The 26273-nt window shown below is 25.2% G+C and overlaps 10 protein-coding genes across 10 annotated transcripts; 7 read left to right on the plus strand and 3 right to left on the minus strand. All coding sequences in view use genetic code 12, as the record gives it.

Annotated features, from left to right (window-relative positions):
* Window positions 1-1140: 1140 nt before the first annotated feature.
* KGF54_002395 (uncharacterized protein) lies at window positions 1141-1470 on the plus strand (the record flags this gene model as incomplete). Its single annotated transcript, XM_051762869.1, has 1 exon — window positions 1141-1470. The coding sequence occupies one exon, from the start codon at window positions 1141-1143 to the stop codon at window positions 1468-1470; it is 330 nt and encodes a 109-aa protein (XP_051620906.1).
* A 1107-nt stretch (window positions 1471-2577) lies between these two features.
* MCM2 (MCM DNA helicase complex subunit) lies at window positions 2578-5241 on the plus strand (the record flags this gene model as incomplete). The annotated part of the gene is made up of 1 exon (XM_051762870.1): window positions 2578-5241. The coding sequence occupies one exon, from the start codon at window positions 2578-2580 to the stop codon at window positions 5239-5241; it is 2664 nt and encodes an 887-aa protein (XP_051620907.1).
* A 233-nt stretch (window positions 5242-5474) lies between these two features.
* Window positions 5475-6460, plus strand: PPH3 (phosphoprotein phosphatase PP4 catalytic subunit; the record flags this gene model as incomplete). The annotated part of the gene is made up of 2 exons (XM_051762871.1): window positions 5475-5484; window positions 5562-6460. 2 exons carry the CDS (start codon window positions 5475-5477, stop codon window positions 6458-6460), a joined length of 909 nt encoding a protein of 302 aa, XP_051620908.1.
* A 3217-nt stretch (window positions 6461-9677) lies between these two features.
* Window positions 9678-10124, plus strand: KRE1 (Kre1p; the record flags this gene model as incomplete). Its single annotated transcript, XM_051762872.1, has 1 exon — window positions 9678-10124. One exon carries the CDS (start codon window positions 9678-9680, stop codon window positions 10122-10124), a length of 447 nt encoding a protein of 148 aa, XP_051620909.1.
* Window positions 10125-11531: 1407 nt separating this feature from the next.
* KGF54_002399 (uncharacterized protein) lies at window positions 11532-13327 on the plus strand (the record flags this gene model as incomplete). The annotated part of the gene is made up of 2 exons (XM_051762873.1): window positions 11532-12255; window positions 13152-13327. The coding sequence occupies 2 exons, from the start codon at window positions 11532-11534 to the stop codon at window positions 13325-13327; spliced, it is 900 nt and encodes a 299-aa protein (XP_051620910.1).
* A 226-nt stretch (window positions 13328-13553) lies between these two features.
* On the minus strand, window positions 13554-14324 carry KGF54_002400 (S-adenosylmethionine-dependent methyltransferase; the record flags this gene model as incomplete). The annotated part of the gene is made up of 1 exon (XM_051762876.1): window positions 13554-14324. One exon carries the CDS (start codon window positions 14322-14324, stop codon window positions 13554-13556), a length of 771 nt encoding a protein of 256 aa, XP_051620911.1.
* A 379-nt stretch (window positions 14325-14703) lies between these two features.
* PRP42 (mRNA splicing protein) lies at window positions 14704-16095 on the plus strand (the record flags this gene model as incomplete). Its single annotated transcript, XM_051762877.1, has 1 exon — window positions 14704-16095. The coding sequence occupies one exon, from the start codon at window positions 14704-14706 to the stop codon at window positions 16093-16095; it is 1392 nt and encodes a 463-aa protein (XP_051620912.1).
* A 36-nt stretch (window positions 16096-16131) lies between these two features.
* Window positions 16132-17913, minus strand: KGF54_002402 (uncharacterized protein; the record flags this gene model as incomplete). Its single annotated transcript, XM_051762878.1, has 1 exon — window positions 16132-17913. The coding sequence occupies one exon, from the start codon at window positions 17911-17913 to the stop codon at window positions 16132-16134; it is 1782 nt and encodes a 593-aa protein (XP_051620913.1).
* A 575-nt stretch (window positions 17914-18488) lies between these two features.
* Window positions 18489-19040, minus strand: KGF54_002403 (riboflavin kinase; the record flags this gene model as incomplete). The annotated part of the gene is made up of 1 exon (XM_051762879.1): window positions 18489-19040. The coding sequence occupies one exon, from the start codon at window positions 19038-19040 to the stop codon at window positions 18489-18491; it is 552 nt and encodes a 183-aa protein (XP_051620914.1).
* Window positions 19041-25166: 6126 nt separating this feature from the next.
* Window positions 25167-25901, plus strand: PGA6 (Pga6p; the record flags this gene model as incomplete). Its single annotated transcript, XM_051762880.1, has 1 exon — window positions 25167-25901. One exon carries the CDS (start codon window positions 25167-25169, stop codon window positions 25899-25901), a length of 735 nt encoding a protein of 244 aa, XP_051620915.1.
* Window positions 25902-26273: the final 372 nt, after the last annotated feature.

Below are 26273 nucleotides of genomic sequence, written 5' to 3' on the forward strand. Positions count from 1 at the left end.
TAGATACCTCATTCAATTCAAAGTAGTCTAGATTTATTAGTTAGGTTAACTCTAGCCGCATAGACGCTATTGTTATCAATAAATTTTACATATTACGTAAACTGAAACAAATCTGAAAAATCAGCATCCCCTCCTTTATGTTGAGAAATAATAAAACCCCGGAAATTTTGAAAAAAGCACTTAGGAATTTTTTGAAACAGAAATTGTCAAAACTTAAATCTGAGCTTAGTATGAAAGTTATTATTTATGAATTAAAACTTCATCTAATTTTTATGCAGATCACCTAGTAGAATTTGAGAAGAAATAATTGGGTTTCAGTTTATCATGTATATATTCTACAATAAAGTTCATTGTACATTGGAAGACCACATACTAATCAAGCTTTTACGTGACTCAAAACTACAAGCAGGGTATATTTAAATCGATCTTGCTCCAGGTTCTATTAGTATTGTTTCAAATTTCATGAATTAGTATTATTGGTGTGTTTTCCACATTATAATCAAATTTAAAATTGTCTAAATTAGTAAAAATTTGTGCGGATTTTTGCTCTTACTTAAATTTTGAAAAGAAATTGTAAAAAAATTTATTTTATACAGAATCATTATAGAACCAACTCAATAATTAACACTAATTAACAACAACTCCTATCATATATATCGCCAGAGTCATACAAAATATCAATAGACTAAACACTTTATTGCATAGTTAAGACACAATACATTAAGTTAAAGTAACAACGTTGCTCATTTCATTATCATTTTCATAATATTTATTCATATTTCATACATCAAATAATTTTTTTAATAAAATTAAAACTTCCCCTCCCTTTTTATATTTATAATAAAAAAAACAAATAAATTATTTTAAAACGTGGATAAAATAACATAGAGAGAAAAAGGAATTTAAATAAGCATAATATTATTAAATACTAAATTAATAATTATAATAATAATAATAATAATAAGAACAAATAATAATAATAGATAGATTTTGTTATAAATATAATATAAAATGTCAACTTTAATTCATAATCTAGAAATAGAAAATTATTATGAAACAACTACAAAAAGACAAAGGCTAAATTATAATAGTCAATATAAACATATAACATATCAGCTAACATATTCAAATATAAAAAAGATGTCATCATCATCACCATCAAATACTACTTCGGTATCTTCAACTGCAATGAATTCACCAATCTTTTCAGGTTTATATACACCATTAACTCAATCAAATTCTATAAATAATCAACACGATTTAAATAACAATAATATTTATCATGAAAAAATAAAAATGATTGACGAATCACATTTTGAAAATCATAATACTAATAGTAAACAACAATTGATGAATTCTTTTAGTAATGATTGCCCTTGTGGTCATTTACATGGTGCCGGTCAAGGTCATCATGATGATTTAGGAGCTATTGGACTTGCTGATTTTCCTTTATTAAGAGGCCCTGATTAAAAAATATAGTAATAAAATTTTATAAAGTAATAGACAATGATTAATAGGGTAAGGTAATGATAATTATAGAGATTGGTTTTGTATAAAGAATAAAATATAGATTTGTTTTAGAATATAGGGTAGTAATAATTTTAATAATTAATGAATGATTTTCTCAATCTTTTTAAGCTGTTATCACCCCTCTTTATGGTAAATTTCTTGTTGTTGAATTCTAGTTTAAATAAAATTGCAGCCAAAAAAAATAAAAAGTCCGAGATCCATTGTTTTAAAAATTTTAGCCAACAATAAAAAGAGGGGATGAAAAAAAAGTAAAGTTGTAACTTTTAGCTAAAATTAACCACAATTTCGAGCAGTCTAGTCTATGCTCAAGGATAGAATAGGTTTAGGTAATAATCTTAGACTCTAAATTAATATCAAACTAATTGATTGAATTTGTTAAAAACGTGGGGCTTGTTTGAATATATTGCCTCAAACATCTCAAAAAAGTTACTTTTTGAACAACCTGATAATGATTTTCTATAATTCTTACACACAAATCTTTTGAGAAACACAAGCAAGGCAATAATCGTTTACCAAGTATACATGGAATATAGTCTATACTACTATGAAGAATAAATTTTCTACTGCTTAAGGATTATAAGTCTCTTAGCTAACTGTTACTTTTGAAATTGGCCCTTTATATCTTACTAACGCTCAGTAAACTGCAGCTCGTTGTAAGTTGAAGCAGCATTTTTATGTTCGTTCATTACAACAACTGTCTTATTAGAAACTTTTTCTTCTACTAGATGTTTCAAAACTGAAATTGATTACACAATATCTTAGTTTGATGTAAGTTATTATGTAAATAATTAAACTTTATTTGGAAATATTTTATATGATATTCAATTATTACATAATAAATTACGTAATATATATTATTTTGTTTAATCTTAAAATTTATCTTTTTTTTTTTAATACGCGTCTGCTTTAAAATTGAATATTGGCTCAAAATCAAGAAACAGTTCTTTTTAAGATAATTCGCTTTTTATCAATTCATCTTTTACAAATCATTATACTTTATTCACTCGTTTTTGATCAATCAATACTCAATTAACAAATCAAATTTCAATGTCTAGTCCACCACATAGATTATCAAGACTTTCAAGAAAAAGACAAAATGATGAAAATGATGATGATCAAGATTCACATAATAGTAATTATAATACAAGATCTTCACCAATAAATCAACCTTCATCTCCAATTGCATCTTCACCTACTCATCATAATGCATTACCATCATCGCCAGCTATACCATTTGACACCAATTTGAATGATGATGAAGATGAACAAGAAATTCAAAATGATATATTAGATTTAAATCCATCAGATGAAGAAGATGGTGATGATTTATTAGACGACTTAGAAAATGATTATAGAGCAAATCCTGAACAAGATCATTATGATTTAAGTGATAATAATATTGATGATACTCAAGAATTTGATGAAATGGATGCAGCAACAAGGAGAAGAATTGATGATCAATTAAATAGAAGAGATGCTATATTAAATAATACAAATAGATCGAGAAGTGGGGCATTTTTACAAGATGATGATGAAGATGATGATAATTTAGATGATATGGATCAATATGGTTTACCAATTCAAAGAAGAAGAAGAAGACAATATCAAGATGATCAAGATGATTTTATGGATGAAGATATTGAAATTGATCCATTTAATGAAGAATTATCTTTGGAAAGCTTAACTGATGTAAAAGCTCCAAGTATTACTGAATGGATTTTACAACCAGCAGTAAGTAGATCTATTGCAAGAGAATTAAAATCTTTCTTTTTAGAATATACAGATTCAAATGGTGATTCAGTTTATGGTAATAAAATGAGAACTTTAGGTGAAGTTAATGCAGAATCATTAGAAGTAAGTTATAAAGATTTAGCAGATTCAAAAGCTATATTAGCATTGTTTTTGGCAACAAGTCCAACCGAAATGTTAAAAATATTCGATATTGTTGCAATGGAAGCAGTCGAATTACATTATCCAAATTATTCACAAATTCATCAAGAAATTCATGTTAGAATTATAGAATATCCAAATTTATTAAATTTAAGAGATTTAAGGGAAAATAATATGAATCAATTAATTAAAGTTTCAGGTGTTGTTACAAGAAGAACTGGAGTTTTTCCGCAATTAAAATATGTTAAATTTGATTGCTTAAAATGTGGTATTGTCTTAGGGCCATTTATTCAAGATGCAAATACTGAAATGAAAATATCATTTTGTACAAATTGTCAAAGTAAAGGTCCTTTCAAAATGAATTCAGAAAAGACATTGTATAGAAATTATCAAAGAATTACTTTACAAGAAGCTCCAGGTACTGTCCCGGCTGGTAGATTACCAAGACATAGAGAAATTATCTTATTATCAGATTTAGTTGATGTTGCCAAACCAGGTGAAGAAATCGAAGTTACTGGTATTTACAAAAATAATTATGATGGTAATTTAAATGCTAAAAATGGATTTCCTGTATTTGCAACTATAATTGAAGCAAATTCAATAAGAAGGAAAGAAAGTCGTGCTTTCATGGGTGGTAATAATTTAATTAATGTTTGGACAGAAGAAGAAGAAAGAGAATTTAGAAAATTAGCTCGTGAAAGAGGAATAATTGATAAAATTATTAGTTCAATGGCTCCTTCAATTTATGGTCATAAAGATATAAAAACTGCTATTGCTTGTTCATTGTTTGGTGGTGTACCTAAAGATGTTAATGGTAAATTATCTATCAGAGGTGATATAAACGTTTTATTACTTGGTGATCCAGGTACTGCAAAATCTCAAATTTTGAAATATGTTGAAAAAACTGCAAGTAGAGCTGTTTTTGCTACTGGTCAAGGTGCTTCTGCTGTTGGTTTAACTGCATCTGTTAGAAAAGATCCTATTACACGTGAATGGACTTTAGAAGGTGGTGCTTTAGTTCTTGCCGATAAAGGTACTTGTATGATTGATGAATTTGATAAAATGAATGATCAAGATCGTACTTCAATTCATGAAGCTATGGAACAACAAACTATTTCAGTATCAAAAGCAGGTATAGTTACAACTTTACAAGCAAGATGTGCAATAATAGCAGCAGCAAATCCAAACGGTGGTAGATATAATTCAACATTACCATTATCACAAAATGTTAATTTAACAGAACCAATTTTATCAAGATTTGATATATTGTGTGTTGTAAGAGATTTAGTAAATCCAGAATCAGATGAAAGATTAGCAAATTTTGTTATAAATTCACACATGAGATCTCATCCTTCAAATATAGATGATGTTATGTCAGATGAAGATATGGAAGATTTATTAGATGAAAAGGCTTCTAGAACAAGACTGGAAAAAATTCAACAATTAAAGCAACAAAAAGAACAAGAAATTTCACCAATTTCACAAGATTTATTAATTAAATATATTCAATATTCAAGAATTAAATGTCATCCAAAATTACATCAAATGGATATGGATAAAGTTGCAAAAGTTTATGCAGATTTGAGAAAAGAAAGTATAAGCACTGGTTCATTCCCAATAACAGTACGTCATTTAGAAAGTATATTGAGAATTGCTGAATCATTTGCCAAGATGAGATTAAGTGATTTTGTTTCACAAAATGATATAAATAGAGCTATAAAAGTAAGTATTGATAGTTTTGTTGGTGCTCAAAAAGTTACAATAAAAAAACAATTACAAGCTAAATTTCAAAAATATACTTTACCAACAAGAACAAGGTAAGTTTAAGAAATGGATTGTGGTTTTGGGTACGTTTCAATTCTTTAATATGTATTTGTAATATTTATAGTCTTTTTAATAATAAATAAATTAATTTTTAATAAGTATAGAATAGAACTACTTAAGTATTCGATGCGTCTAGTTATAGCACAAAATTGGTCTCACTATTATGATATAATCTTTACGATAACGAAAAAATATATAGACACGCCTAAGTACAATATCATAAATGATTAATGTCAAATGGTTGACCTCGATGAGTAAGTAATATCTTGAATTCACTTGGAGTACTAATTTACTAACAATTTCCAGAACAATTGAAGATATAAAAAAATGTAAATTTATAAAAGAATCAATAATTGAAGAACTATGTTCATTAACAATAGATTTATTAATAGATGAATCAAATATACAAAATTTATCAACACCAATTACTATATGTGGAGATATTCACGGTCAACTACATGATTTAATAACAATACTAAAAATAGGTGGGGACCTATCCAATCCAAATCAAAATTATTTGTTTCTTGGAGATTTCGTTGATCGTGGTTTTTATTCATTAGAAACTTTTCTTTTATTAATATGTCTTAAATTAAAATATCCTAAACAAGTATACTTAATAAGAGGTAATCATGAATCAAGAACAATAACAATGGTGTATGGTTTTTATGATGAATGTATGAGAAAATATGGGTCCATAAATGTATGGAGAAATTGTTGTGAAGTATTTGATTATTTAAGTTTAGGTGCAATTATAAATAATTCTATATTTGCAATTCATGGAGGATTAAGTCCTGATATTGATACTATTGATGAAATAAGAAAATTAAATAGAAAACAAGAAGTACCACATGAAGGATCAATGTGTGATTTATTATGGTCTGATCCTGAAGATAATTTACAAGGATGGTCTATATCTCCAAGAGGTGCTGGTTTCTTATTTGGATCAAATGAAGTTGATAAATTTCTTCACAAGAATAAATTTAAATTTATAACAAGAGCTCATCAATTAGTTATGGAAGGATATAAAGAAATGTTTGATCAAAAATTAGTTACGGTATGGTCAGCTCCAAATTATTGTTATAGATGTGGAAATGTTGCTAGTGTGTTGTTGATTAATGATGATTTGAGTAAAGAATTTAAAGTTTTTGAAGCTGTTGCTACTAATAATAACGAAGCTATACCTAGTAAAAAACCTCTTGTTGACTATTTTGTATAGTATAGTATATAGACCGAAATCTAAATACAGATATAATATAATCATTAATGAAAATTAACGTCTTATTTGCGACCCTCGACTTCAGGCAATGGCATTAGTTCTCACATCAATCAATAAGATTACAAATCAATCAATCACAGACCTCTTTCCAACGTACAAACCTTTTGATGAAAAGCACGGGACGGAAGAAGTTCCATTTCTCTTTTTGTGCAACTCGATTTATAACTTTCAATAGAGAATAAGTGAGATATAAAGATTTTATACAAAGTGTAAACAACATATCGTCATATAATTTGAATTTGAATTTCATAAGGAAAGCTGCTCAATTTGAAAGATAACAACTCTCATTTTGGATTATACATTAAATATTTGAGGGTTAAAATTAGTGATATGTAATTTACTTTAAACATCGTGGCGTGTAAAACTTCTCTTTAGTTCTAATCTAAAAATTTGAGGAAAATGATTGCAAAAAATTTAAAGTTGTGTGTAATTATCACACAAAACACAAAAACGTCATATTTAATTTTACGCGTTCAATATGAAACAATTGATAATAAAAAATAAAGAATAAAAAATGCGTCAAATTTTTTTTCACTTCAGTAGGTTTTGAGTAAGTATTTACGGGTAGTTGTGGATAATTAGTTTTACGGAAGATGTTGAGATTAATTTTGCTTACAGATTGAAAAATGGGACGTTAACCTATTTTGTTTTGTACTTATTGTTATACTCCCTTATTTATTGAACAGTACTGGTTTTTCAATACTTTATATGTTTATCAAATGTCCATCTAGATGCTAGATTCAAGGCTCAGTTCTCACAAGTGATTAACCTTAAAACTCATGAGCCACTAATACAAAGTTCTTACGACTAATCGAGGTTTGTGCTCTTAAACTCTATGTACTTTCATGGCTTTAAATTTTAGCTAAATCCTATCTAAACACACAGAAACGAAATTCTAAAAATTTGAAAACTTTTCAAATATAGATAATTTATTGCTCAATTGTTTTCAACTTTGATTGTTTTTAACATTGTTCATAATTTTGTCGCTTATAATTGAGTCAAAGAGTTATACAAAAAGTTAATGTTTTCTTTCTATTGTTCAGTTTAATTATAATATGTCATATTTATTGTTGTTTAAAGTTTTTACGATAGTTCCGACAACCGGAATAAAATTTATACGCAGAAAAGATTGTTTTGCAAAAGTGAAACAAAAGAAAAATCTTGGAAAGAAATGAAGTATAGATATGATATCATTTGGCATTAGAGTCTAATTGTATCATAGCACTCACAAGGTTTAAGAAAAATTATCGAGGGTTTTTACTATCGAGAAGTAAAAGGAAAACTAGAAGCCAGACTAAAAAACAACCAATTTGTAAGTTATTCAACATCTATGCTCAACCAGAAATGAAAAGAATGATTTGCAAATTTAGTAAATGATTAAGTAAATATTTACGTTATTATATTAATAGAAACAAAGCATGGCTGTAATCGTAAAACATGTATCCTTAATTATTGCTTTTTTAATTCAGTAATTAAATTTTGGCTTATCTTCTACTTATTAACAAACAACCTATTTCTGATAATTTTTCTTCCTTTTAGTATCTCTCTTGTTTATTTGATTTTAAAATTTTTGCAATTTTTCTCGAGATTTTTTACGAATTAATACATTGAGCATAATTTTTACAAAAAATAGATTGGGTGGAAATGTAATTTCTTGTCATTTAGTTTACAATATTTGCATTATCTATCATAACACGTTGGTACTGTTGTAAGTTATATTTGGTTGATCATTTTTTAAATTGGTTCAAAATCACAGGGTATTAATTGTAAAAAAACATTCAAATTTAGTCTGCACCAAAAAAATTAGCCTTGTAAGCTTAATCAAGAAAATATAATTACTGAGCACAAAAAACGATTTCATCTAATCTTATGTATGTATCTTCATCATTAGATTAATGAAGTACTCCTGCTCTATGTATGGTGTAAAGATGATGATTGATGAATGTATATACGAGCATCATCAATTAATTGTTAAAATTACGAAGTAGCAATAGTTATGGAAACTAAGGGAAAGTTCAAATACTTTTTATAAAGGAGCAACAGTTTATTAATAAACTAAAAAATTTAAAACTTGGTTGATAATTAAAGCTCAGATAATTCACCTTAATATATCATATTGAACTCCTGAAATTTTCAGAAGATAAATTACTTAAATCTAAATATTATTATTAATGTATGTATCAAGAGTTTTTTTGTATTTGTGAATATAGTTGATAATTTAACACTAAAAGCATAATTTTTACATAAATTAAAATTAAAAAATATTTTTGAATTTTTCTTATTAATTTTAAGGGTTTAAAATTTTTGAAGTTTATAAATATTTACTGAAAAAAATTAATACTTAGTACATGATTAATTTTCTCATGTAAAAACTGTTTATTATATTTGAAGATCAATGTGATAATAACTTTGTTGTCTTAATCAATAACAAAGATTTATTAATTAATTTCTGTAACACGATGTTCATTAACGAAAATCTCTCCCTAAACATTTCTTTTTTTCATTTGATGTTTCAATAGTCTTTGCTTACAAGTCGTTTCTTTTTCCTATCAATTAACAGATCATTAAGTGGTCCTTTACCTGAAATGGGAATGGTTTGAACTAATTTAGTATGTCATAGCCCTTTCTCAATTCTTATAACTTTTAATCTTTGATCTTATAAATATAATTTATTAATTCATTTAAAATTTACTAAAAATATTAATAATAATTTATTATAATAAATTAATTTTGTGTAACAGAACAAATGTAATACAAAATCAATTGTTTTTTTTTGCAATTATAACAATTTTGTATCACTTTCCTTTTTGCAATTTTTGTAACATAATTTCAAAAAATTTTATAAATCATTAATTTAAATTATATATATAATTAGAAATGATCCCTTACTACTATTTATTTCATATTTGATACATAACATTATTACTTATAGACTTATTCATATACTTTTTGCATTTACTTTTTTAATTTCATTTCTTTTAATCAACTTTAATCAACTTAATCAACCTAATTACCAACCCTTATACCATACATTCATTAATTCATATTCATTCGTTTAAATTTTGTATAACATCTTTTACATATTATCATTATACAAATCGTTCATAGAGCATTTCTACAACAAATCACCCATATAATTATAGATTATCACAATATCATGATTTTCAAATTACAATATATACTCACATTCATATTTTCATTCATAATTTCATTTTCAATAGCTGATACTACTGAAACTACAGCAGCAACCACAATAACTTCAGTATCACCAACATTAGTTTGGGTAACGGGGACTGATTCATTAGGTGTAACACAAACAACTCAATCAACATATTATCAATCATTTATAACCACATATACTGAAAATCAAGAACTGGTATCGAGTGGAGCAATTGGATTAGGTAGTTTAACTAGTGGTAGTCATAAAATTGGAGATATAAGAAGTTATGATATGATAACAATAAGTCAAGGTTCTGGCTCAAATTTAAAAGCATTATCATTTAATTACTTTGGTGATCAAAAACAAGAATTTGGGTTGTCATTTTTTACAAAATTCTTGACTTTAAGTTTTGTATTTATTGTCTCATCAATTTTGTTCATTTAGAATATAGAAAAGGGAATATCGTTATAATATCCTTCATCGTCATCAAAAAACTTGCATATTCATAAGCCTATAATAGTTAATAATAGGTTTTCTTTTCAAAATAATTATTTAAACTTTTATACGTTAAATTTATAGATAAAAAATTAATAATAACAATTTAATAAATAAAAGAATTTATTCGTTATAATCGTATAAGCTTGAAATTTTCAGTTGTGAGCATAAGTTCGTTTAAGATCTTTAAGTTGCAAAGTTAATGATTTATTTATAGTAGCCATAATTTATTTGCTGTCAAAATTATGAAAGTTAATGCCAAGATTCATTCATCGTGAAAGGGTTAAATTAAGTTTTAATTTTTTTTGAGTTTTTGATTTAGTTCTCTTCTTGGCTTTTCTTAAAATCTAAATCTCAATTAGTAAATGTATGTTTGTGATTTTTCTGTTTCAACAACTGAAATGCAAGTTATAATAATTTATTATATTTATTCTAGTATTTATTCTATAAATAGTAAATTATTGATAACGTAAATAATAAACTGGTAAAATTTTTGCTACCAATTTTGTCATAAATTTTTGCAATCTAATTGTATTTTGTGTCATAAATCACAATATTATAAGATATCTGAAACAAATATAATTTAGTCTTACGTTCAATAAAAATTTGATAATTGTGAGTAAATCTTTTATCAGAGATGTTTCAAATCAAAATCTTGGTTAGATGCCTTGTGACTTGGGTCCTTTAAGAACATAAATTAAGTTTAATTACATCTTTATTTGTCTGTAATGAATTACTGAATGCTTGGTTTGTCGACTTTCTTGCGCTATCTTACAGATAATAAATTGATAAACAACTTTCTAAATTGATCAAAAGACAATTTGTTGAAGTGATGTTCTAAAACTTGCAAATTAATCATCTTGAAGTTTTTAGATGATTTACAGATAATTTTTTATATTGATGTATAATAAAATATCTATTATATGAAATTCATTGATAAGCTTTATTTTGGTTCAGTTTTGTTACCAAATTCTTAAATAATAAAGTTTTTTAAACAATTTAATTAAATATTATTCGACATCAAATTCATAAAAAAAGATTTTAGTAGTATATTAAGATTGATTAGACCAGAATTTCATTTCTCGTATCTTTAATTAAATACTATTTCAAATTTCCCTTATCTCGTAGACAATTACAACCACAGTTTATTAATTTAAAATCATTTTCTTCTAAATAAATCTTAACCTCTTAAATAAAGTCACACAAAATGATTAATAATAAAACTTTATTTATTATTATATTAGTTACATTATTATATCACGTCAACCTTAAAAGATAATGAATTTAAATTGATATATATAATCTACATGTTACTCGTTAATGAATAGAATAAATATTCAGTAATCATTTAAAATAATGTCTTTAAAATTAGAAGATCCTACATCACCGAAGAACTCACAATTTCTTAATACAAATGATAATAATAACAATCACAATCAAAAAATAATTACATCACCGTCACTATTACCGTCGTCGGCAATTAGAACAAATACACAAGGATCATCAGCTTCATTATCAAGTTTAACAGAAAGATCATCATCATCACTATCTGGAAACTTAACATCAAGACAATCACAACAACCAAGACAATTAGAAACAGCAGAATCATTACTACAAAAACAAAACAAACCTAACAACAATGACGATATAATAGATGAAACTCATGTATCATTAGACCTATTAGATTACAAATCATTAACACTAGAAAACAAAGGATCAGTAGCAAGAGATCATATGGCCAACGAACGAACATTTTTAGCTTGGTTAAGAACATCATTATCATTTATAACTTTAGGTATTGGAGTAACTCAATTATTTAGATTAGAAAAACCAAATACAAAAGTTCATACTACTAATTCAATTATTTTATTAGCTAATGATTTAAAAGGTGATGATTTGAAAAAATATGGGAAACCTTTAGGTGCTATATTTATAATAATTGGAATATTAACTTTATTATTTGGATTCAATAGGTATTTTTATGTTCAGAAATTGTTAACTAAAAATTTTTACCCTGCTACTAGATTAGGTATAATGGTGCTAATATTTTTGATTATATCTGTTATATTAGTGACTTTAGGTATGATATTGAAAACTTCGCTATATTGATTAGATTAAAATAGAGTAGATTAAACGAATATTTAGTTCTTAAACATTACATTATAATAAAATAAAAACTTAATAAAATTATGGTTTAAACCTCAAGTAAAACTGAGAACCCCTATTTCTCGAAATGCTATGTACTACAAGCTTGATAGTCGATCATCAGTATATCATTAAACCTTGTTATCTAATCAATCTATATCATTTTAGATTAGGGTTGTTGCCCTAAAATTATATCCGGGTAAACCACGCGAGTGCTGCGCGCTTTTCAAGACCTTTATACCAAACACGCACACATATAATTGACAAAATTACACTACATACTTAAGAAAGAGAGAAACAGAGAGAACAATTAAGTGACAATTTTTAATAAAATTTTTATTAGCAAAAGTCCTTTTAGATAGTAATAACTAATACAACAACGTCAATATGGTATGTGATTATATACCCAATTTAATGGATTCAATGAAGTATCAAGTAGTAGTAAAGTCAGAAACGATCGTTATGGAATGAATCAATCAGTTCAACGATATGGAAACTTAAATTAGTAAAACCAAAGACTATAAGAGAGGAGATGTATAAATGAATTATTATAGCAACCAACTACGATCATGTAACGCAGTCACGAGAATTCCTTTCATTAATCTATTCATAATCACCAGAAACTAGTAATACGAACGTCATGAAAGTGAAAGTGGGAAAATTCTAAATCATCCAAATGTGGCAAAGGGATAAATTTATTGGAAAGAATCAATTTTAATGTTTACTTTTGTAAAATTACTCAACTCATCAAAAACTGAAACTACTAAGACTTCATGGAACATAGTTTTTAAAATGTATTTACAATATACTAACATCATTTATAGGGAAAAGTCCACGGTTCATTAGCTCGTGCTGGTAAAGTTAAATCACAAACTCCAAAAGTTGAAAAACAAGAAAAACCAAAAAAACCACAAGGTAGAGCTTACATGAGATTATTATATACTAGAAGATTCGTCAATGTTACCTTAACCAATGGTAAAAGAAAAATGAATGCTCAATCTGCTTAAATTTAATTAATTTCAAAAACTAAATAAAAACAAAACAATAGAATGTGTTGATAAATAACACATATGTTATTATGATGAATTTAATAAAAATGGGGATTTGGTCATAAATCATTTATATTTTTTTAATGTATATTTTCAATTTGTAATCTGTAACTAAGAATTGTTAATGTAGTTAATATGTCTATTAAAGTATCTTTTACATAAGGTCTATAAACAATATCTATACTTACCATTCTGGGATCAAAAAATATGAATACACTCTTGATCTAACTTCTGCAGTTTCTTCATCTTCAACAAACATTGGTTTCATATTAATTAAATCGATTTTTTCAGGTTTAAATTGATATTCTTTACAAGTTTCAAAAAAGCTTAAATCATCTTTTAATAACCAAGGTCTATGAGGCAGAAAAACAACTAAACATTTACCGCTTCTCTTAAGTGAATTTCGACAAGTTGTTAATAATTTATGATGTTCTGTATGATTGAAAACTAAATCTGATAGTATTATTAAATCAAATTTTAATTCATCTGTTAAAGGTTCTTTTGATCCATAAATCAGTTCATTAACATTATTACCCCATATATATCCTTTAACCTTATATTCACTTAATTTCGCTTGTTTCTCTAATTCATTAAAACTATATTCAATATGACTTATTAAATCTGGATCCGGATAATCAGTTGCAATTACTTCAGATGCATTATTTAATGAACAAATTAATGAAGGTAATGCAGCAGCAGCACCTAATTCCAAAACTCTTTTATTTTCAACTAATTCAGGATGTGAATCTATATAATCTGCTGTAAAAATACCTGCATTCCATAATAAATGACCCCATAATGGAGATTTTCCAACTAATTTCATTTTTATTGATTTTGGATCAACAATTTCTAGTTTTCTTTCATATGTTGCAAAATGTGATTGTGGTGGTGGTGGTAAAAAATCAGTTGGTTCTTCAAATAATCCTAAAGATAACTCTTCTTCTTCTTCTGGCATCTGTTGTGTGGTGGTAGTGGTGATTTATGTACAGATGATACGCTATTGTGATGTAATGGTTTTGCAACATAAAATTTTTCTCAAATTGATTATGATAACAGTAGTAAATATGAAAATTTCGAATAATACATGTAAGTCAATTACCTTTGACAATTGAACGTCAGATCAGCTGTAAAGATTAAAAAAATACGATTCTCACTATGCTACTCTTTCATTCTCAACTTTGACGTAGCGTTTGACTCTAAAATATAATTTCCAGATCATTAATATATAATTTGAAACAATATCAAAATTAGAGAAAAAATTAGTACACTAAGTTTAAGTTTACAACCAAATTTTATCATTACTTTAAAATACAACACCTAGATCCTTAATTGGAATGTCACAACATCAGCAACCCAAAAAATGGAATGATGTATCACTAGAACTTATAAAAGATCCAGATAATTTCGTACTATGGCAACAATTAATAGAATCAGCAGAATATAACAACAAGCAAGGAATTTCGAAATCAACACCACCAAATAAATTAGAAATACTACGTATATCATATGAAAAATTCTTGAGGAAATATCCATTTAATTATATATATTGGATAAAATATGCTGAATGGGAATTTAAATTAGGTAATACTAACGTATCTTTACAAATATATGAAAGAAGTTTTACGTACTTGAAATATTGTATTGAATCATGGATTTCATTTTTACAATATAAAATTAATACAATTAGTGATAATGAAAATGAAATTTTAGGGTTATTTGAAAAAGCAAGAAAATTAATCGGGTATCATTTTTATTCATATGAATTTTATAATTTATATCTATCATTTTTGGATAATTATGCAAATGATGAAAATCAATTCAAACAAAAATATTTTACATTATTGAGAGTTATCATTGAAATACCATTATATCATTATGAATTCTTCTACAAAAAATACTTCGAAATTATAAGTCAATTAGCAGAGCCAAAATATCAATCAAATTTGAAATATATAGTTCCTGAAAAAGATAGAGGAAAAGATCCAAAAACATTAGCTGTACAATTAAGAAAAACATTCATTGATGCATATATTACAACACAATTTAAAGTTTATGAATTATATCAATTTGAAAAAAAAATAACGAAACATTTCAATGATTTTAAATTTATATCGAGGCAAAATTTAGATAATTGGGACTTATATTTTGATTTTTTACAACTAAAAAACTATCCTTTTGCATATATCGAAATGAATTATTGGAGATACATATATATTACATTTACATACCCAAGTTCATGGATTAAATTAGCTGATTTTTACATATATCATGAAAAATATAATGTTGCGAAACAAGTATTAATACAAGGTTGGAAATTATTAGGTAATTATAAAATCCTACTCAAGTTGGTAGATTTAGAATTATTTATGAAACAATATTTAAGAGCAAAAGATTTAATTTTGAATTATTTGAAATATAATATATCTGTTCCTACACCAATTTATGAGAAGTTAATAAACATCGAAAGAATCTTAAATCATAGTGATGATGATCATTTAATAGAAACTTTCAAGACTATAATACAAGAAACTCAAAATGATTGGTTTTTCAATGTATTAACTTATTACTCAATCGATAATGATAAAAAATTGAAATTGATAGAAGAACTTAAAGAATTCAAAGGTCAAACATACTACGACAAAGCAATAAATTTACTATCACCAGTACAAACGTCCATCAAAAGACCTGATTTCAAAGAAAATTACAATCAATTAATGAGCATTTAAAAATAAATAACTGTCTAGAATATAATATATATTATTTTATTCTAAATATAAATTAATAAAAGCAATTAAAAAATACCAACCAATTAACCCAATCCCCAATTTCCTATCAAAATTCCAATGATTTGAAGGTAAATAAATTAAAATAAAAACTATAGTAATTATTAAAGATGTTGTACTTAATATAACACTTGAATTTAAATCAAATTTTATAGATTTACCAGTTTGTTGTATAACAACGTACCCATTGAAACCAATTCCTAATAAAATGATCAATAAAGGTGTACCTAAACATGAATTTATACCTAATATTGGATTAATCTTTGTTGCTAATGTTATATTCGTAATAACATCATTAATGGAATTACTTATTGAAAAAACTAATAATCCTAATATATAATCTGAAATTTTCCAAATTAATCCTAAATTTTTTAAAATTTGTAAAATATGAATTGAAATGTTTGAAATTATAATTAGACTTGTCACAATACCTAATACTGAAATAAATATAATTTTAAGATCATGTTTTAAATAATCAAATGTAAATACTATTGGAAAAGTTACAATTAATCCCAAAATTACATAATTTATATTAAGTTGGAAAAATTGATAATTTATTAATAATGGGATCTCAAAAAAATACCAAAATTTCATTAATGAATTATGCCTCACCAGTGATTTCCATTTTGAGTCTTCATTTTCAATACATCTATGAAATGGTATCAAAAATATTAACACAAAATCAATGCAATTACAAACGTATTGGAAAATTAAAGTAAGTAGTTTTGGTTTCGGTTGATGATATGAACATGATCTGGATAATACAAATGGTGTAGTTACAGGTGATTTATCCTTTGGTATATAATTTACAGATAAATAATCATTCTCATTTGATTTCACTGATATAATAGTTGGTAATGGAGTTGGTAAAGGTGAAGCAGATCTTGAATTTAATGGAGTAGATCTTGGAGAGTTTCTTGGTGAGGGAGTTCTTGAAACACTTTGTATAGATCCATATTGTCTTTCATCATTTGATATTATGTCCAAAGCATCTTCAATATTATAAGGTTGTTCTAAAATATGTTCATGATCATCACATTGAATTAACAATTCTTCATCGAAATTTTTAATTTTTTCTTTATCAAAAACACTCAAGAATATGATATAACAAATATAAACAATTGACATTACAAGACACTCAATTTTGGTGATTTTACCATCTGATAAAACATATGAAAATAAAATTAACACCACCAATATCCAAGATAAATCTATTATCAAAAGTTTAGGTTGTTCAACGATATAATTTTTATTCATAATTGATATGAATCCAATTATAATAGTAAACATTATTAGTATACTCCCCATTAATTGACCAATAATTAAATTTGAATTCCCCAGTTCTAAAACAATAAAATAATTAATTAAATCAGGAAATGAATTTGTCAAGGGAATCAATATGAAACTTAAAATTTGATTATTTAAACCAAATTTTTGAGTTAATTCATTTAGATTTTTAAATAAATAATTTGAAACTAATATACTTAATGATAATAAAATTAAACATAAAACAATCAATATTAAACATGATATTAATATTAATGATATTAAATTATTATATTTACAATAAAAAATTTGTGAAATTTTAAAATAACTAGTATTACAATTTTTTTCAATATATTTACATATTTGATTTGATGATGATGATGAAATTAATTTTGTTGGTAATGAACATTGGTCTAAATCTATTTCTAATGGTGATAATTTGGAAAATGCAAATGACAGATTAAATAAATAAAATAATGATAATAGTAGTAGCATTATATCAAGAATAATAATAAAATAGCGATATTGTGATAATAATTTATTTTTAAGTTATTGTTTTTATTAGTACATTATCTTGATATTTCTTAGCTATTTTCTTGAATTGAATAAATAGATTGTAATGGTATGAAATAATTTGAGTCTTAAAAAGATCTTGATATATTTAGATCTGTTTCAGATTTTTCTTGTATTCTTTTATATATAAATTTATCTTGATTTGAATAATATAAATGAGATTGCTATCATTTTTTTTTCACAATATTCTCTTTATCGATAATTAAATAATCTTTGTGTAAAAATTAAAATCTCTTACGATCATTTATCCGAAAAAATTAAAAATGTTCTAAAAAATGAGGCACAATAAATGTAAGTAAAAGTCACTTTTGAACTAAACTTTTGAAACATAATCATGATATTCTATTAAATTTAATTAACGCTACACAATATACATAAATACACACATAAATCTGTTACATTATAATTCAACGTTTTTTCTATAAAATTATAAGCATTTAAGTGACTTTAACAATCACACGATACTTAAAACTTTTAATGCAATATACCACCAACTCCTACTTCAATTCATCTTTATACTTTTCAAATCCAGGTTTTGATAAAATTTCTTTTGCAATTTTAATATCTAAATTTATATCATTAATTAAAGCTTCTTTTGTTGTATAATTTAATTCAGGTCTAATATATCCCAAAACAATATATTCAATTTTAGCACCATAAAAATTATCATTAAATTTATTTATGATATGAATTTCTGCTGCTTTTTGTTTATTATGATAAAATGGATTCCAACCAATTGACATTACCATTGGGAATATACATAATTCTTGTTGATTTAATTTATTACCATGATTGAAAACAATTTCATTACCATCTATTCTTTTTTCTGTTGAATCTTTTAATTCAGGATTTGGATGAATTTTAGCCCATCCATAAAATATACCAGTTTGTAAATTATTTATTGATTCATCTATTATTGGAATATTTGCCGTTGGTATACCTAATTCACTTGATCCTCTACCAAATCCCGATATTATTGAAGCTTTTCCATGTATTGGATATGGTGGTTGTGGTGTATCATGTACTATTGTTTCTGGTCTCTCGCTCATTTTAATTGGTGGCGGAGGTGGCTATATTCGATGCAGATTGAGTTGTCTTTTTAATTGTGGATAACTTTATTATTAATATATTGGATTTGACATTTTTCAGTGCGAGAGATTAAAACTCGATCTTTACTTAGACTTATTAATTTCTATATTAAACATTAGAGTTTTTATACAATTCTTTATAGTTAAATCTCAATGTGGAAACTTGAACTGAGATTATCATGATTAAAAGACTATATGATTGAAAACTCTAAAAATTTCGATAAATAAATAACGTCGAATTATCCTGTAAAAAATCATTGGGTAGTGTACTTTGATATATATTTATGATCTCATATAAACGTATATTATTTGTTTTTGCTTTTTAAAATAAATATTTTTTTCATTAACAATTTAGTCATTCAATATTTTGAGTGATAACCAGCATTTATGAATGCCCTTAGATATTTTACCAACATTCAAGGCTGTCAATTGTGAAGATCAGGATTAAATTGGATGGAGTATAAGTCCGCATTGAGGTAAGCAGTGTTGATGTCTAGATGATAAATTTCAAAGTCGCATTGACCAAGCTATTGTATCGCTTTGTTATCCTTATGAATTAATCAAATCGATTTGGAATTATGATTACAACTTTTCATATTTATTTGGTTAATAACTGATTTTATATAATCATCAATAAGTCTTTTTTGAACTTGATAGTTTTTCGTTTAAGATTTAATTTTTGATTTTTATAGAAGATTTAATGGACTATTATGTTAATGGTTTGCTGATCTTATTTTTTAATATCTGTGATCAAATTTTTCATGAAAATCCTTTGGGAGTATAATATGTATTTTCAGATGATTTACTTCAGTTCTTCACTGAAAGTTTTACTGGAATTATTGTTTGACATACACTGATAGTTTTTGTTAATTCTTACAATTTTAGTCGGAGTGTTCTTTAGTAATCACATTTAATTATGTTGATTATTAAAGTACTTCGTTAATGGTTTTTAAATGTATCATAAACAATTGGAACATTAGGACGATATTTTATTTTGTTCATGAAGTTTTCATCTATGATATTTATAAGAGCTAATGATTTTAAGTTGGAAAGAGATTAAGGTATATAAAAATTTATTGTGTCTCAATCTGGCAGTGAGAACGGTGAGGAAGAATGCGTCTAAATTCATATGTCTATTTCGTGTTTTTGTATCAACCCTCCAGAAACTATATGATTTGCTGTTGCACATGAAAGTATTTTCACCTAATACTTGCGTTATGATTTTTAAACTAGTTCTGGCACAATGGTGTTTGAAAATGTTGTGGAACAAAGAATACTTTTTAAGTTCATTTGTCTTACTTATGTTCTTATATTAATAAAGTAAATTTAAATTGTATTATGTATTATGTAACAATTCGAAAAATTCATGTAGATTATCTCTACCATCCTTAGCAATTTACTCCCTAATTCTCAGTTCATTAATTTGAATTTTGTTAACTTTGTCAATCAGTTCGTGAATATGATATAATGTAAAAATTTAAAGTAAAAAAAGTATGTATAATAGTCTGTTTTTAATACTACGCAATAATTTTAAAAAATGTGTTTTAATTAAAAAAAATTATAAAAATTATAAATATAAAAATTATTTCATCAATTTATTTATTCTTGTTTTTTTTTTTACACCAATATCTTTTGCATTACTCCAATGAAATTTTTTAGATTTATCGTTGGCAAGGGCCGGTAAATTGAGACCTACAAATTGGATATTGACTTTTTATTTTCCATATGAATTTATTGAATTTTGATTATCCTCAACATATTTATTTGGTCAATGAAAATCTTAAACATATTGATTATCAAGTCTTTATGAAATTTTTCATTACAAGATTTATTATCATATATCATTTACTTAAAGTTAATATTCCAAAGATTTGTGTTGACTATTCTTAGGATTAGAACATCTGCTTATCTAATGGCTGGGTTATATGGCAAGTGTGGCAAGCTTAAACCTTTTCTATATTATGGATACTTAGCCTTTATAGCTTAATGGTTAAAGCAATCGGTTCTGGTGCGGTCTATTGAGTACAAGTGAGTCGATGAATGCTATTTTTGTATTCGATCAAAACTTTACTACTACAGTATAATTGAAATAAGTTTTAAGTAATTCATTTAGACCCAAAAATGTTATTACTGAAGTATTTCATAATTGGTTAATTGACGTATCATAATTAAATAAGGAATATACCATTACTATGATATTTCTGATTAGTTAAAGATTTATTCTATACTGTAAAGAGTTAGCGTAATACTTAGTATCGGGAAAGTGTGTGTCCGGAATAGCTGTTGAAGGCTCAAAGTTTGTATATATGTTTATGCTGAAACTGTTGAAGTTTTTGCAAATAATTTGTATTATGTATTCTGTATTTTGAAATTTAAAATTAATGTAGTTTTTTGATCTCTAAAAATATTAGTTTAAATTACTTTATCATTTATTATCTATTTTTGGACTTTTTTTTAAAGTCTTTATTGCAATTATAAAATTGTTTGCAGTTCAATTAGAGTTTAAATTATTCAATTGATTGTATTATAAATTTATATGTTTTAGAAAAAACATTTATTATGGTAGACTATATATTATGATATAATATAATTATATATTAATTCAAATTTTAATTAAAACGCGTATTAATTAATAAATAAATAAATAAAATAAATATAAAACAAAATCTCACTTTATTCTCAACTTTTCTATATCTTTTAATTCAAATGATATAAATGTTGATATACTTTTTCACTATGTTGATTTTTGAATTTTGCTCAAGTAATGTTTAATCAAATATAAATAATTTTCCATATGAATCAATCAAATTTCATTTTAAAATTTGATTAAATTTATGTTTTATTTGGTTAATTATAGTATTATTATAATTTTCATTTTAAAAGTCTATTATGAATTATATTTTCATTTTAGATTTGAATTTGAAATATGATTAAGGTGAAGTTTATGTTACTTACTTTAAATTCAATTTAACGATTCCTGCTCGAATTTTTGTTTGAGGAATTTTTTTTTTAAATACACTGTGGTAACTTTCTATTAAATTATTGGTTAGCATTATTTGGTCGTAGTCGCTATTCCATATATTATAATAGGGGTATTCATATAATGCATCTACTATTTTTTAAAAGATAGATGTCAATTATTAAAGTATTTCATTTATGAATTTTTTGATGTATCATCAGAACATAATGATATCTCAAAGAATTTAAAGAATTATAGTGTGTGGAAAGCATTGGCAATATCCTTAGATAAATACTTTAGACCGAGTCTGCCCTTCACTTTGAAAAAATAGGGTCTCGAAATTTATATAGATTTTAATGTATGAAATTTTATATGTTGTATGTTTGTTGAAAGAACGGATAATCCACTTGTAGATTTAAATCTCTTTATATTGAATTATCAGTATAGTGAAATTAATCTTCAGAAATTTGTTCCATTTTTATAACAAAATTAGAGAAAAATTTGTAACAAATTTATGATCGTTAATAATGAGAAGTAATCAACGCATTATTATATATTGATGAGTACTACTTGTTATTGAAGTCAATCACTCATCTCTTATTTTAATTTACATCATTTTAATTGTTATTTTTCAAGATTTGAACTGCAAATATAAATAATACATTTAATTTTTAACGCGAAATAGAGAATTAGATAAATTGAAACTAATATTCTGAACTTTACATCGAAGAATTCTCATCTATAATTTTTATAAAATCAATTGTATTAAATTTCAAGCAAATTATACTAAAATTTGTAATGATTATTTAATTTAATTAATAAAATAAATTTATATTTCATGGTTTTAAAATATGATCGTGATAGAAAAGCCCCTCAATCTATAAATTAGAAAGTGTAAATAAATAAAAGAAATAAATAAAATAAATAAATAAAATAAATAAATAAAATAAATAAATAATATTATGTAGATCTAAATAAAAAATATAAATAAATTTGAAATATAAATAAAACTCAAATTATTCCCGTTCTTTTTTGAATTTTATAAATTTAATCGGTTTTAACTTAATTCTATTAAGAATATTTCATGATTTTTGAGACATCATCAACATTGGTTCTAGGAGTATGAATATCACGATACTTTTCACAAATTGATTTTAAACAAATCGAAAAATTTCATTAAAAGTTGCTTTCCAAATGAATCAATCAAATAGGTTTGATTACTGTTAATACTATTTGTTTGGTTAATAACATACTTTTAATAATTATCAATAAGTCTTTATGAAATTCAATTTTCATTTTAGATTTCGTTTTTGATTACAAAGATTTATTTGAAATTCAGATTTCCGAGAAAATTTCTGTAGTTTATTTTTAACTCACTGAAAGCACTTCGATCTAGTGGTTGTGTCAAATGCGATGCATGTGCGGGCAAAAATACTGGTACATATTATCCTTCATGAAATCGTTTTTATGTTGGTGCTAATAACATGGCCAATTTTTTATACTATAATTGGGGTATCTTTTAATAATGATATCAAAGTTTATATAAGAGATGTTTATTATTAAAGTACTTTCATTAGTGAGTTTTCAACGTATTAAAAAAATTTATGATATGTTTAAAAATCAAAAAATTATAGTATAAAGGATTGGCAGAGATAGCAAAGTTCCATGGTCAATCCCCCGGCTCAAATTTTTTTGCTACAATAGTGTATAGTTGTATAATTGAAGTGAATTATATTGATAATTCTACATAGTGTTAATGTATTAATTTGTGTATTTTGTATTTTGTATTGAAGCAAGAGAACAAAATATAATGTAGACATTATTTTCTTATCTTTATTTGAAAATTACCTTTAAAAATTTGTTCAAGCTTTCAAGCTTTCAGTCTTTGAGTCAATTGTGAAATTGGAGGTATTTAATTAAAAAACTTATTCTTTACTTTATACAAAAAGAACGGTTTAAGCCTAATAATTTCGTCAGTCAATATATTCCGATAAAACAATATGAGATTGCAAATTTATACGCGACATATAAAGTTATATAAAAGTATTGCTATGACGATACAATACACTTTGACGATACAATACACTTTGACGATTCAATACTCTAATATTTTCAAATCTCACCATACAATTTTCCGTTCAATTAAAATTAAAATTAGATCTAGACTTTTGTAAAAAGAATTTTGAAACAAAGTATTTTTTTTTTTGAACATAAATAATAATCGCGTGGCTATGTATATAAAAATATGATGTTTGATATAACAAACATTGAGCCACTACATTGATATCATTGCATAGTCTATATACAACCTTACTACATCAGATAATCATTTAAAAATCGTCAAACGTAGAGTATTTGAAGAGTTTATCATGTATGGTTATAAATTGATATAATAAATTAAACTTAAAACATCCAGAATGTAGTCACAAAATTAAGAAAGCTGACACGACAAAGTATTTAAATAATATTACACAAATCGCGTTAAGTAATTAAATTAAAATTATATTTTTTGTTTGTTTTTATTTTTATTTTTTTTTGTTTTTGTTTTTTTGTTTTTGTTTTGTTTTTCTTGATTTAATTTTTAAAACAGGGACCTTTTGATTAATTTAATTATTATTATTTTATTTCACAATTATCATGTCAAATTATTATTAATATAATATATAACCATATGCTAACTAATGTAAGGTATTTAATTTAACAAATATACGGTATTGGTTCCTGAACGCGTTACGCGTAGTCAATTTAGATTTTAATTTCAATTTATTTTTTATATTTATTATTATTTTATTTAATATCAAGTTTCAGATTCGATTTTTCACTATACAACAACTCCTTTCCAATAATGAAAAAACTCGATATTATAATTGAAATATCAATTTGTATCAGCCATGTTATATTATTATTTTACACGATGGAAAGATTTAATTTAAATTTAATATAAAATTTTGACAAATATTTCTACTTTTGATTTTATTATAAATATATCATTAATTCCCTTTCATGTCAATGATAAATTTTATTTTCTTCTTTTTTTTAATTCAATATTCATAAGTTTCATAACTTTTAAAGATCTAACTATATTCATTCATTTAATTAAATAATTCATATACAACAAATATATAAAAATGCAATTCTCAACATTATTTACAATCGCTGCTACTTTAGTATCATCATCATTAGCTACTACTTCATTTGAATGGGAAACTGTTTATGAAAGTTATACAACTGAATTAACTATTACTTCATGTTCAGATAATAAATGTGAAACTACTGTTAATAAAGTTATTCCATCAATTGCTTCAACCACTGTTGAAGGTGTTTTAACTGTTTATACAACTTATTGTCCATTAACTGAATCATCTTCAGATGTTATTGCTCCAACTCCTTCTTCAATTGCTGGTGTTGCTTCTACTTTATCAACTGTTGTTACTACTATTCATGGTGTTGAAACTGTTTATACTACTTATTGTCCATTAACTGATTCACAAGTTGTTGCTGATGTTTCAACTCCAATTGCTCCAATTGTTTCATCATCATCATTAGCTGCAGTAGCTTCCTCAACTCCAGTTGCTACAGCTCCAGCTGCTCCAGTTGTCTCATCATCATCAATTGCTGCAGTCCCAGTATCACCATCATCATCATCAGAATCAGATATTTATGTTGATTTCACAATAACTCCAACTGTTTCAACAACCGAAAATGTATTAGCTACAGAAACTGCTCAATCTACTTTATTTACATCATCATTAGCTGCTTCAAATAGTTCATTAGCTGATGTTTCTACATTTGAAGGTTCAGGTTCTAAATTAGTTGTTGGTGGTTTTGCTGCTGTTGCTGGTATTGCAGTGGCTTTAATATAAGATATTTTAAAATCCACAATATTAAACTTATTTAGGGTAAAAAAGTTTCTTTTGGTTTTTAGATTGTATATTTTAGGTTAGTTGTTTGATAGTTTCTGTTGTTTACTTTCTGTTCATAATTTTATATAGACTGTTTAGAAGTTTATTGGTTTGCATATTTTTTTTAATATAAAAAAACATTTTGGTTATCTATTTTTTAAAATTACTCTTCAATTTATCATATCATTTTAATTTTTTCATTTAAACAAATTGTGAAGTTTGAATTTACTCTTCAGGTCCTAAAAATTCCTTTTTTAAAAAAATTTTTTTGAGGGATCAGTCGTCTTTAGTAAAATAGTACAGAATAAGTTAGAGATTAAAGGAGTTCTATAA

The sequence above is a fragment of the Candida jiufengensis genome, assembly GCF_024610255.1.
Source record: "Candida jiufengensis strain CBS 10846 chromosome Unknown scaffold4, whole genome shotgun sequence".
Classification (NCBI taxonomy): domain Eukaryota; kingdom Fungi; phylum Ascomycota; class Pichiomycetes; order Serinales; family Debaryomycetaceae; genus Lodderomyces; species Lodderomyces jiufengensis.